This window comes from Loxodonta africana, chromosome 10, assembly GCF_030014295.1.
Source record: "Loxodonta africana isolate mLoxAfr1 chromosome 10, mLoxAfr1.hap2, whole genome shotgun sequence".
Classification (NCBI taxonomy): domain Eukaryota; kingdom Metazoa; phylum Chordata; class Mammalia; order Proboscidea; family Elephantidae; genus Loxodonta; species Loxodonta africana.
The window spans coordinates 116870560-116884907 of NC_087351.1; the positions used below are offsets into that span (position 1 = coordinate 116870560).

At 41.9% G+C, this 14348-nt stretch overlaps 1 protein-coding gene across 1 annotated transcript in view; it reads right to left on the reverse strand.

The window, feature by feature from the left end:
- Positions 1-14348, reverse strand: part of AK7 (adenylate kinase 7) — a 74754-nt gene that overhangs the window by 11573 nt on the left and 48833 nt on the right. Inside the window, exons 13-14 of the mRNA XM_003408632.4 lie at positions 7720-7848; positions 3112-3180 (exon numbers count right to left, since the gene is read on the reverse strand). Coding sequence (XP_003408680.1) covers positions 3112-3180; positions 7720-7848 — 198 coding nt within the window. The remainder of the gene's footprint in view (positions 1-3111; positions 3181-7719; positions 7849-14348) is intronic.

Here is a 14348-nt window from a genome sequence, read left to right on the forward strand (position 1 = left end):
TTCATTTTACTTGAGTCCACAATCAATGCCCACGGAAGCAGCAGTCAAAAAATCAAAAGATGCCCTGCATTGGGCAAGTCTGCTGCAAAAAGCCTCTTTAAAGTGTTAAAAAGTAAAGGTGTCTCCTTGAAGACCAAGATGTGCCAGACCCAAGCCAGGTTGTTTTCAATCGCCTCATATGCATGCAAAAGCATGAATATGAATGAATAAGGAAAACCGAAGGAGAACTGACACCTTTGAATTATGGCGTTGGCAAAGAATATTGAATATACCATGAATTGCCCAAAGATAGAACAAAACTGTCTTGGAAGAAGTACAGACAGAATGTTCCTTAGAAGCAAGGATGGCGAGACTACATCTCACATACTTTGAACATGTTATCAGAAGGGATCAGTCTCTGGAGAAGGACGTCATGCTTGGTAAAGTAGAGTGTCATCAAAAAGAAGAAGACCCTCAATGAGATGAACTGACACAGTGGCTGCAACAATGAGCTCAAGCATAACAACAACTGTAAGGATGGCGCAGGACCGGACAGCCTTTTGTTCTATTGTACACAGGGTCGCTGTGAGTTGGAAGTGACTTGACAGCATCTAACAACAACAAGTTTAAACTGAGTCAGCTCCAACTCATGGAGACTTTATGGAATAAAATCTTGAATAAATTCTTAATCATCATCTGACAGTCCCCCTGTTCTGTCAGATTTTAGTTTTGCTCATCCTGGACCATTACGTTTTCATAAGCAGTTACATTTTGAAAAGGAAGGGAGATGCTGTATTACAAAATACTGGTATAATACTTAAATCTAAAATCCGTCAATAAATTCACTGGACGTTGCCCATGACATCAGGTATCTAGATGAAAGCTTAATAATCCTGTTAATAATTTAGGAGTTTCAAATATTCTAGTGTTTTTTCCAGAGTGATTGGGAGATTGAAGATTCCAGTTCACTCAATATTGTGGATAATGAGTGACATACATGGTTTTCTAATTTTTAAAGAATTTTAATATGATGAAATATACTTCCCACTAGAATGACATATATAGAAAGAAATAAAAAGTCCTTTCTATTTTACGATTCAGAGAGAACTTCCAGCTCCTGCAGCCCCTGAAGATAATTACCCTGAATGTCTACTGCTGCTGAACTGGCTAACTGTGGGCGGCAAGTAATAGATTTCTGCTCAGGCAGGTTACACCCAAAAAAGAGGTCACTGTCTTTGCCTATCAGGAATCACGTGAAAATCTATGTTTTAATGGATTTTTCCACATTTGTCATGTAAGTGCAACTTCAAACTTGTCTCCTTCCACTAAGAGACCTGAAGGGAACCAAACTGGAGACTGTCTAACAGAAGCTGTAAAATACAATGGTCTATCAGGGAGGGACACCACCAGCTAGGACTGGATACCATAGTCGGAGTGTTTCATCACTCAAATCAAGCATGGATGCGCTTTCTCTAAGGAAGAGAGAAAGACAATTTCTGGAAAAAGGGTAATCTACTAAAAACCGACAAAACATTCCACGTACATTGTAGACAGGCTTGGACCGCGTCCAAGGAAGACAGGGCAGCCCAGTGGAAGGTGATTGATTAACAAGCACGCATCATTTTACCTCTGTGTTTCCACTTCCTTATCTTATGGATGGGTTTCACTGAGTCTGTTGTTTTGGAGGCAGGGGAGTGGGAATAGTTCGGACTGAAGCCCTGGCATCTGCCAGCAGAGGGCATTTGGGTAAGTCTCTGAGCTTCAGCCTCTGGATCCAGCAGACGTGGGTGTTGTGGCCTCGCAGGGCTGTGGGAGAGTTCCATGTGCTCACACCTGTCTCAGCAGACGTGGGTGTTGTGGCCTCGCAGGGCTGTGGGAGAGTTCCACGTGCTCACACCTGTCTCATCTCCCCATGCGCTCACACCTGCCTCACCTCCCCGTGCGCTCACACCTGCCTCACCTCCCCGTGCGCTCACACCTGCCTCACCTCCCCGTGCGCTCACACCTGTCTCATCTCCCCGTGCGCTCACACCTGTCTCATCTTCCTGTGCGGTGCCTGGTCGCTGACACACTGTTCCTTGAGCTGAGTTTTATCCAACTGCTTTGGCAAGAGCATTAGGCTTCACCGTGGGGTTTGCTACGGACATTGCCCGAAGTGTTCGCCTCTCATCAACTGTCATGTACCTCGTTATCTAGAATCGTCTGCTTTATTTATTTTTTTTAGCTTTTTCTGAAGATGTATATCTAAATTAACGGGAGATCAGAAGCAACCCATCTCTTTGGCATTTCCTATCTCTGCCACAGATTCCAGAGCCCTCAGGCAGGCAATAAACACCCAGCCCTGAGAAGGACTGTTATTTGGTGGTCTCAGTGCTTCCAGAAGTTTCTCTGCAAGCTGTGCCTGGACCAAGAGGAGAAGATGATTACAGCCACAAACTACTGACTCTGTTGGGGACTTTGACACAAGTCAGCAGGCACTTCCAAGTTATGACTGTACTAAGTTGCGGAAAACAGTTGTTCCTGTATTTCCCATACAACACAAAATTATCCCCTGTGATTCAGCCTCCTGCAAACTGATAAAAACGACTTCTTTTTAAGTTCATGGCAAGGTCACAAGAAATACCTGTTGGGTCAGTTGGCAAATCTTGTTGTGTGGAACAAGTTGTTTACGCTTTGCTTTCAGGAGCGCTTTGTGAAACCTCTGTGCAGTGGCCTAACTGAAAAGGCCTTTACCTGCCCAGTCTCAACGCAGGCTGCCGAACCCCTCCTGAGGAAGACGGTGGCACGGCCAGCGCCTGAAACAGAAGGAGCTGTGCTAAGCCAGTCCTGGCGGCCTTGTCAGCCGACTCAGAAGTTGCAGCATCCGTGGACGCTTTGCTTTGCTATGCATGAGAACAGCAGAAGTGGATGTTCTCGAAGGGATTTTTATACGTGCAAGGACTTCCAGATCCCTGATACTCGCCTCCAACAGGTTCTCTACTTTGTCGTTCGTGTCTGAGTGTATCATCTACAGTCATTTTCCTAAAAATAGGACCATCTATTTTATTAAACTCAGAAGGACTGTTTTGGTGCCAAAAAGATACTGAATAGCATTCCTTTAAATACAACCTTGGAGAAATCATCTAAACTTACCAGGTATGATTAATTTATCAAAGGGAAACATTTTGCCTCTGATTTCTTCTTCTTCCTCCTCATCTTCTTCTAATAAAAGAAAAGCAAAATACACGTTGCCATGTTTATTAACATACATACATATTGCAGACCTGGTAGTGCAGTGGTTAAGTGCTTGGCTGCTAACCAAGAGGTTAGCAGTTCAAACCCACCAGCTGCTCCATGGGAGAGAGATGTGGTGGTCTGCTTCTGTAAAGATGACAGCCTTGGAAGCCCTACGGGGAGTTCTACTCTGGCCTATAGAGTCGGTATAAGTCAGAATCGACTCAATGGCAATGGGTCTGGTTTACTATGCATATCTTACAAAAAAATTCAAATACCTTAACAAGCAGTCCCTAATGAAAGTAGGTCATGGCCATAAATAGGAAAGCACGTATTTGAGAAATAGTTTTTTGTTGGTTTTAATTGAGCGACCATTTCCTTGAAGAACAAAATTTTACCTTACCTGGACATAAAACCAAAACAAAATCCACTGCTGTTGAGTTGATTCCAAATCACAGAGACCCTATAAGACAGAGTAGAACTGCCCCATAGGGTTTCTGAGGCCATAATCTTTCCGAAGCAGACTGCTACATCTTTCTCCCATGGAGTGGCTGGTGGGTTCAAACTGCTAACCTTTCATAGCAGCAAAGCACTTAACCGCTAGCCACCAGGGCTCCTTTATCTGGATATAAACACTCAAAGGGAACACTCAAACTTATGATCAAGAATGTAAAGGGACTAAACACTCCAATCAAAAGGCAGATAGTGGCAGAATGGATTAAAAAACATGAGCCAACCATATGTTGTTTACAAGAGACACATCTTAAGCTCAAGGACACAAATAGGTTGTAAGTGGAAGCATGGAAAAAATATTCCATGCAAATAATAACCAAAAAAGATCTGGGGTGTTAAGACAAAATCTGTCAGAAGAGATAAAGATGGACGTTATATAGTGACAAAGGGTCAATTAATCAACAGATTTAACAATTATAAATATATACGCACCCAATATCAGGGCACTTAAATATATAAAGCAAATGCTGTAGAATTGAAGAGAGAAATATCACTACAATAATAGTTGGAGACTTCAATACACCACTTTTAATATTGGACAGAACATCTAGAAAGAAGATCAGCAAGGAAACGGAGGACTTGAATGACACTATAAACCAACTAGACTTAACAGACATACATATGACGTTCCACCTAAAAACAGCACATACATTCTACTCCAGAGCACATGGATCATTCTCCAGGACAGACCACATTTTAGGTCACAAAGCAAGTCTTGATACATTCAAAAAGATTAAAATTATACAAAGTATTTTCTTTGGCCAAAATGGAGTGAAGCTAGAAACCAGTAACAGAAAACCTGGAAAATACACAAACATATGGAAATTAAATAACACACTATTCAACTACCAATGGGTCAAGGAAGAAACGAAAGGAGAAATAATAAATTCCTTAGAGTCAAATGAAAATGAAAGCAGAACATACCAAAACTTATGGGATGCAGCAAAGGCTGTACTCAGAGGGAAACTCATAGCAATAAATGCCTACATGAAAAAAGAAGGATCTCGAACCAACAGCCTAACTTGACAACTTCAGAAACAAAAGAGCAAACTAAGCATAAATCACAGCAGAAATAAATAAATCAAAAACAGAATAACAACAGAAAGCATAAAACCAGAGGTTGGTTCTTTGAAAAGATCAATAAAATTGACAAAGAAAAGATGCAAATAACCAAAATAAAAAAATGAAAGGGGACATTGCAACTGGCCCAAGTGAAATAAAGAGAATTATAACAGAATATTATGAACAACTGTACAGAAACAAATTGAATAAACTAGATAAAATGGACAAATTCTTAGAAGCACACAACCTACCCAAACTGACTCAAGAGGAAATAGAAAGTCTCAACAGCCCTGTAACAAGTGAAGAGATATAATCAGTGATCAAAAACCTCCTAACAACAACGACAAAAAGTCCTGGACCAGACGGTTTCACTGGGGAGCTCTACCAAACATTTAGAGACAAACTGACACCAATACTGTTTAAACTCTTCCAAAAGATAGAAAAGGAAGGAATGCTTCCTAACTCATTCTATGAGCAAACATAACTCTGATACCCAAACTAGACAGATACCACAAGAAAAAAAACAAAAAACTACCAATATCTCTTATGAATATAGGTGCAAAAATTCTCAACAAAATACTAACAAAAAGAATCCAAGAGCATATTAAAAGAGTCATATACCATGAACAAGTGGGCATTATTCCAGAAATGCAGGCATGGTTAAACATTAGAAAATCAGTTAATGTGATACACCACATCAATAGAACAAAGGAAAAGGACCACATGATCATCCCTATGGGGGCAGAAAAGCATTTGATAAAATCTAACACCCTTTCTTGATAAAAACCCTAAAGAAGATTGGAATAGAAAGGAAATTCCTCAGTGTTATTCAGGGTATATATGAAAAGCCAACAACCAACATTACACTTCATGGAGAAAGACTGAGAGCTTTCCCCTTGAAATTGGGAACGAGACAAAGGGTGCCCGCTCTCACCACTTCTATTCAATACTGTATTTGCAGTCCTGGCGAGAGCAGTAAGACAATAAAAAGAAATAAGAGGTATCCAGATTGGAAAAGAAAAAGTAAAATTATCTCTATTCATGGATGATATGATCCTATCCATAAAAAATCTCAAAGAGTTCACAAGAAAACTAGAGCTAATAGAGCAATTTAGCCAAGTTGTAGGGTACAAGGTCAACAAGCAAAAATCAATTGCATTTCTATACACCAGCAATAAGAAATCTGAAAGGGAAATTAGGGAAACAATTCTATTTACAATAGCAGCTAAGGGAATAAAATACCCAGGAATAAATCTAAACAAGGACGTGAAAGACTTATGTAATGAAACTATAAAATGCTGCCGAAAGAAATTAAAGAAGACTTAAATGGAAAGATGTTCCATGTTGATGGACAGAAGACTTTATATTGTTAAGATGTCAATACTACCCAAAGGGAGCTACAGAGTCAACAAAATCTGATCAAAATTCCAACAGCCTTCTGTACAGAAATAGAAAAAATAATCCTCAACTTTGTATAGAATGGCAAGAGGCCCTGAATAGCTAAAACAAAACTGAAAGAGAACAAAGTAGGAGGACTCATACTTCCTGATTTTAGAACATACTATACAGCTACAGTAATCAAAACAGCCTGGTACTGGTACAACAATAGACACATAGACCAATGGAATGGTACTGAGTCTAGGAATAAACCCTATGAATAGTCTAGGAATAAACATCTATGGTCAACTAATTTTTGACAAGGGTGCGAAGTCCATTTAATGAGAAAGAAGAATCTCTTCAATACATGGTGCTGGAAGAACTGGATTTCCACACGCAGAAAAATGAAACAGGATCCTGCCTCACACAACACACTGAGACAAATTCAAAACGGATTAAGGACCTAAACGTGCAAACTAAAACCGTAAAACTCTTAGAAGAAAATCCAGGAGCAGTGCTTGCAGGCCCAGCTTTTAACAGTGGGTTGTCTAATGCAATAACAAAAGCACAAACAGCAAAAGACAACAAATCAATGGAACCTCATAAAAATTAAAACTTTTGTTCATCGAAAGATTTTACCAAAAAAGTGGAAAGACAAGCTACCAACTGGGAGAATATCTGTGGAAACCACATATCCAACAAGAATCTAATAAATGAAATATATATAAAACTTTGACAACTTAACAACGAAAAGACAATAACCCAACCATAAAATGGGCAAAGGACTTGAATAGACATTTCACCAGAGAGGACAATCCAATGGCCACCAAACACATAAAAAGACGCTCAGCATCATTGGCCATCAGAGAGATGCAAATCAAAACCACGAGATACCATTTCACTCCCACTAGCACTAAAAAAAAAAAGCACTATGAACTAGAAATGACTCCACAGCACCTAACAATAACAGGATGACTAAGATTTAAAAAAAAAAAAAAAAGTAGCACAGCTGTTGTGGAAAACAGTCTGAGGGTTCCTAAAAAAAACTAAAAAGAGAATGACCATTTGACCCAGCAATTCCACTCCTTGGTATATATCCAAAGGACTTGAAAGCAGAGACTCAGAGACTTGTACGCCAACGTTTATAGCAGCGTATTCACAATTGCCAAAAGGTGGAAACAACCTAAATGTCTACCCACAGATGAGCAGATAAACAGAATGTGGGACAATGGAATACTACTTAGCCAGTAGAAGAAATGAAGTCTTGATACAGGCTCCAGCATGGATGGAGCCTGAAGACATTATGCTACGTGAAATTAGCCAATTACAAAAGGACAAATATTGTATGACCTCACTTACATAAAAAGACAAGGCAAATATATAAAGATCAAAGTTTATTAGCGGTTACCAGGGGTGGGAGGGAAGGGGAGAAGGGGGCTTAACAGTGATGGGAATACCACACTGCTGATGGGTAGGATTCTATGGAATCCTACCCATAACCAATTATTGTAATTATTAACCAATTACTGTAAATATCATTAATAAGTTGCACACCTGTAAAAAAAAAAAACTTACGATTGAACAAGTCTTTTGCTTGATCATAGGTCTTTGGGAATCCATCCAAAATGTACCCTTGATTCCTACAAGGCATAGATTTTAGCTTTTCTTTCACAAATCTAATTATGTATTGATCTTCTAGTCGACCTAAAAAAGAGAAAAAACATATTACCGTGCAGTCACATTCCGCATGGGGTCACGTACTAAGGTGGTCTCGGAACTTGTCGTGTAGTCAAAGCTGCCAGTGAAAATCCCTTACTTGGCCCTTCATGTAAAAAATACGTGGTTTGGTCGTTTGAAGGCGTCACATTAAAATCTCAATGCACGATAAAGCCGGAGACGTCAATGAGCTTGCCTATAAGAAAGAACAGAAGCACCGGCTGATGTCTAGTCTTTCAAATCCTCCTGTGAGCCTAACTTTTGGGTGAAGCTGAATGAGGAGGAAGTGAAGAAATTCCAGAGTTTTCCCACCTGCCTGAAGGGTTTTTACTTCTGTTTTGATATTAAATCTCTAAAATCTTCATGTTGTTGTGGTTGTTAGCTGCTGCTGAGTTGATTCCAACTCATGGTGACCCATGTATTACACAGCACAACTGCTTCACAGGGTTTTCTCGGCTGTAATCTTTACCGAACATTTCAAGATCTAACCTGAAGCACAACGCTGTCAGTGGTAGGATAATATCCATACACCTACAAGGAAGACAAGTTCAAATTTACACACCAACCACTAAGGCCAAAAATGAAGAAATTAAAGATTTTTATCCGCTGCTGCAGTCTGAAATTGATTGAACATGGAATCAGGATGCGTTGATAATTACTGGTGATTGGAATGTGAAAGTTGGAAACAAAGAAAAAGGATCCGTAGTTGGAAAATATGGCCTTGGTGATAGAAACAATGCTGGAGATCGAATGATAGAATTTTGCAAGACCAACGACTTCTTCATTGCAAATACCTTCTTTAACCAACATATACGGTGACTATACACGTGGACCTCACCAGATGGAACACACAGAAGCCAAATTGACTACATCTGTGGAAAGAGACAATGGAAAAGCTCAATATCATCAGTCAGAACAAGGTCAGAGGCTGACTGTGGAACAGACCATCAACTGCTCATATGCAAGTCCAAGCTGAAACTGAAGAAAACCAGAGCAAGTCCACGAGAGACAAAATACGATCTTGAGTATATCCCACCTGAATTTAGAGACCATCTGAAGAATAGATTTGACGCATTGAACACTGGTGACCAAAGACCAGATAAGTTGTGGAATGACATCAAGGACATCATACATGAAGAAAGCAAGAGGTCACTGAAAAGACAGGAAAGAAAGAGAAGACCAAGATGGATGTCAGAGGAAACTCTGAAACTTGCTCACGAACGTGGAGCAGCTAAAGTGAAAGGAAGAAACGATGAAGTGAAAGAACTGAACAGAAGATTTCAAAGGGCGGCTCAAGAAGACAAAGTAAATTATTACAATAACATGTGTAAAGAGCTGGAGATAGAAAACCAAAAGGGAAGAACATGCTCAGTGTTTCTCAAGCTGAAAGACCTAAGGAAAAAATTCAAGCCTTGAGTTGCAATAGTGAAGGATTCTATGGGGAAAATATTAAATGACGCAGGAAGCATCAAAAGAAGATGGAAGCAATACACAGAGTCATTATACCAAAAAGAATTAGTTAATGTTCAACCATTTCAAGAGGCGGCATATGGTAAGGAACCAATAGTATTGAAGGAAGAAGTCCAAGCTGCTCTGAAGGCATTGGCGAAAAACAAGGCTCCAGGAATTGACAGAATATGAACTGAGATGTTTCAACAAACGGATGCAGCGCTGGAGGTGCTCACTCGTCTGTGCCAAGAAATATGGAAGACAGCTTCCTGGCCAACTGAGTGGAAGAGATCCATATTCATGCCTATTCCCAAGAAAGGTGATCCAACCGAATGTGTAAATTATAGAACGATTTTTTTTCTTTTTTTTTTTTTATCATTAATATCACACACAAGCAAAATTTTGCTGAAGATCATTAAAAAATGGCCGCAGCAGTATATCAACAGGGAACTGCCCGAATTTCAGGCCGGTTTCAGAAGAGGATGTGGAACCAGGGATATCATTGCTGATGTCAGATGGATCCTGGCTGAAAGCAGAGAATACCAGAAGGAGGTTTACCTGTGTTTTATTGACTATGCAAAGGCATTTGACTGTATGGATCATAACAAATTATGGATAATATTGTGAAGAATGGGAATTTCAGAACACTTAGTTGTGCTCAGGAGGAACCTGTACACAGATCAAGAGGCAGCTGTTCAGACAGAACAAGGGGATACTGAGTGGTTTAAAGTCAGGAAAGGTGTGCGTCAGGGTTGTATCCTTTCACCATACCTATTCAATCTGTATGCTGGGCAAATAATCCGAGAAGCTGGACTATATGAAGAAGGACGGGGCATCGGGATTGGAGGAAGACTCATTAACAACCTGCGTTACGCAGATGCTACAACCTTGCTTGCTGAAAGTGAAGAAGACTTGAAGCACTTACTGATGAAGATCAAAGACCACAGCCTTCAGTATGGATTACGCCTCAACATAAAGAAAACAAAAATCCTTACAACTGGACCAATGAGCAACATCATGATAAATGGAGAAAAGATTGAAGTTGTCAAGGATTTCATTTTACTTGGATCCACAATCAATACCCATGGAAGCAGCAGTCAAGAAATCAAACGACGCATTGCATTGGGCAAATCTGCTGCAAAGGACCTCTTTAAAGTGTTGAAAAGCAACGATGTCACCTTGAAGACTAAGGTGCGCCTGACCCAAGCCATGGTATTTTCAATCACATCATATGCATGTGAAAGCTGGACAATGAATAAGGAAGACCAAAGAAGAACTGATGCCTTTGAATTGTGTTGTTGGCGAAGAATATTGAATACACCACGGACTGCCAAAAGAATGAACAAATCTGTCTTGGAAGAAGTGCAACCAGAATGATCCTTAGAAGCAAGGATGGTGAGACTGCGTCTTACACACTTTGGACATGTTGTCACGAGTGATCAGTCCCTGGAGAAGGACATCATGCTTGGTAAAGTACAGGGTCAGCGGAAAAGAGGAAGACCCTCAACGAGGTGGACTGATACAGTAGCTGCAACAGTGAGCTCAAGCATAACAACAATTGTGAGGATGGTGCAGGACTGGGCAGTGTTTTGTCCTGTTGTGCACAGGGTCACTATGAGTCAGAACCGACTCAATGGCATCTAAAAACAACAACAACAATCTTTACAGAAGGTGTAATCTTTCTTTTGTGGTGCCTCTAGGTGGATTCAAACCACCTTTCTTCTTCTGCAGTGCCTCTGGGTGGGTTGAAACCACCAAGCTTTAGGCTGGTAGTTGAGTGCAAACCTCTTGTGCCACCCAGGGACCTATAACCATAATACCTGAGAGCTAATGCTACTGTGGCCAGAATGAAGGGAGGTAATATTCCTGCATTATGTTGCCAGCACATAATTTGTTAATAGTACCTGCTCAATACATTTTTGCTGATTTTGATTAAAAGGCAAGCTTGATCTGAGCCTCGGAGGGACTGATTTATTTAAAGCTGCAGGAAAGATTTGGCTCTCCTGTTCCGTCTTTTCCAATTGGCACTTCCTCCTGTGGCCCCATGGGACAGCTCAGTCTGGGGCCCCAGACACTGGGGTCTTGGAATTGCTTGGGGCGGCCAAAGAGGAGGCGTTTGTACTAAAATCCCCACAGTAGTCAAATGTCAACGTGATATAGCTCCCCGCAGCGTTCATCAGAACGTCATCGGAATCACTGCTCCGCTACAGTGAAGGCAGAGCCCTGTCCTCACGCTGCTGAACCTGTCCGTGGCGGGAACATAAGTTGGCGAGTCTGAGAAACTGATCTCTGAAGCCATTTTCAGGGCATGTGGCAGACTTTTGGTTTCTTTCGCAGTGGGCCTATTATGCAAAATAAGTAGCTTTGGGCCTCACATTCCTCTTTTTCTCACCACTTAACGGCAATAAGAGGATCTAATTAAAACAACTCTCCTTTCTACTACTTTTCATCGTCACAGGAATCATTAGGCAGGAAGTGACTGAGAAAATAATTGCGTCTTTCAGAATTTTAAATATTATGGCAGCAACAAAAAATAACCAAAGGTATAATTTGACATAATGAAACCTCCAGAAATGACTTTACGTTACTTCTCAGTCAGGTTCACAGTGGCAATAAATAAATAAAGCCCAATTTAAAAACGTCAAGGGGTCCGCTGAACGTCAAAGACTGCTTCGTTTACGCAGCGTCTGCGACTCCTCAAAGGCTCCGCTGTGTAAGTAAAAGCCCTCAGAGATCTGCTGTGGCCCCTTCCACGGGGCCCTTGTTTGTTTCAGGCCCTGAGTTTTTCCGTTCGTTTCTGCTTCGTCCTGCAGGCAAGAAAGGGCAGCAAGCAGCAGTTCACGACCATTGTTGCTGTTAGTTGCCCTCTGAGTTGGCTCTGATGCGTGGTGACCTCATGTGTAACAGAATGGAATGCTGCCAGGTCCTCCACCACCTTCAGATCCTTCTGATGCTCAAGTCCATCGTTGTGGCCACTGCGCGTTCTGATTGTCTTCCAACCCGGGGGCTCGTCTTCCTGCACTACATCGGACGACATTCTGTTGTGATACACAGATTTTCATCGGCTAATCTTCAGCCCCAGCGGCACAATGGTTAAGCACTCAGCTGTTAACTGAAAGGTCAGGCGGTTGGAAACCACCAGCCACTCTGAGGGAGAAAAGACCTGGCAATCTGCTCCCGTAAAGATTACAGCCTTGGAAGCCCTGTGGGGCAGTTCTACTCTGACCTGTAGGGCCACCATGAGTCAGAAGCAACTTTACAGCACACAACAGCAACAGCAACAATTTTCACAAGTAGACCAGCAGGTCCTTCTTCCTAGTCTGTCTTAGTCTGTAGGCTCCACTGAAACTTGCCCACCATGGGTGATCCTACTGGCTTTGAAATACCAGTGGCAGAGTTTCCACCATCAAAGCAACATGCCAGCCACCACGATACAACAAACTGACAGACAGGGTGGTTATGGTAATTAGAGGCATTACTGAATACTCAAAGGGCCGTGCCCGAGCGACTTTCTCTAAAGAGCTGTGACCTCCTAGAGACACACTCAGGAGCAGTGTTGAGCTCCATGGCAGAAGACTGTCACTTCTCCTTTGAATGAATGAGCACAGCCTACTGGGTGGTTTCTAAAATGCCCCATTGCTTTTTTTCAGAGGAGAGGATTTAATATTATTAATTTTAAGTGCATCTTTTAAATGCTGGTAGTGTTTTAAAGAACGAACAAATCTGTCTTGGAAGAAGTATAACCAGAATGCTCCTTAGAAGCAAGAATGGCAAGACTATGTCTCACATACTTTGGACATGTTATCAGGAGGGACCAGTCCCTGGAGAAGGACTTAATACTTGGTAAAGTAGAGGGTCAGCAAAAAAGATGAAGACCCTCAACGAGATGGATTGACACAGTGGCTGCAACAATGGGCTCAAGCATAACAACGATTGTGAGGATGGCGCAGGACCGGGCAGTGTTTCGTTCTGTTGTACACAGGGTCGCTGTGAGCTGGAGCCAACTTGATGGCATCTAAGAACAACACAGTATTTTCAAATGTTAATTTTAACCTACATTTATAATTATTAAAACAGTTTAAAAATAGATAACTGCACACCAAGATTTTAAGATAATGCACACGCAGCAGATACACTATGAAGTTGATACATCTATAGCCCCCCCCCATTTTTATTTACAAACTCACAGAAGGACTAGGGCAGTGATCACCCGGAAACCAGTTGCCTAGATTCACTAATTCTACAAAGCTCTTGAGATACATACAATGAGCAAAAAGAACCTGTAATTAGTGCCCTCCATTTTTTTTATGGTTGAGCAGGAAGCGCTTATTCTGGCTGCTGAGTCGGGCCGGTGGGGGTGGGATTGTGAGCAGGGCACGGAGGTGCCCCACTGTGGTCTGTGAACAACACTGTCTTGCTGGGGTCACTGGAATCACAGAATAACACGCTGGGTCATGTGAGGGAAACGTGAGCTAATCTCTGTGTCCTCGTGCTCTGGAATGGCTACGTATGTCTGTGCCGTGGGTTCAAAGGTCTTACTTTGTTCAAACATAACCAAGGTCCATGTTCCAGTTTCAGGTAAATATGAATAGGAAGTATTTTCAAAAAAACTTGAGGGAGGCAAAAATCTCTTCCTAAGGTCAGAGGGGATTGAATGGGCTCTTCCAGCATTGTGGGAGCAGGTGAGTGGCTAGGCGGCTAGGGGTGCTGCGTGGAGGAGAAGAGTGGGTGGGTGGCTAGGTGACTAGGAGTGATGGAGGAAAGGAGTGGGTGGGTGGCTAGGTGGCTAGGAGTGCTGGGTGGAGGAGAGGAGTGGGTGGGTGGCTAGGAGTGCTGAGTGGAGGAAAGGAGTCGAAAGGGATGGTTTTTATGGGAAGACATTCCCTTCTCCTCAGAGACCATTTCCTCTGCTCCTTCCAGCCCCCCTCTTACATCCCTCCTATCAAAGGCTGCCAAACCAGTTTGGCCTCTCTTGTACCTTGGGGAAGAACAGAGTCTCCTGCCAAAGACAGTCTCTTCTTGGACTTGGAGAACTCCAA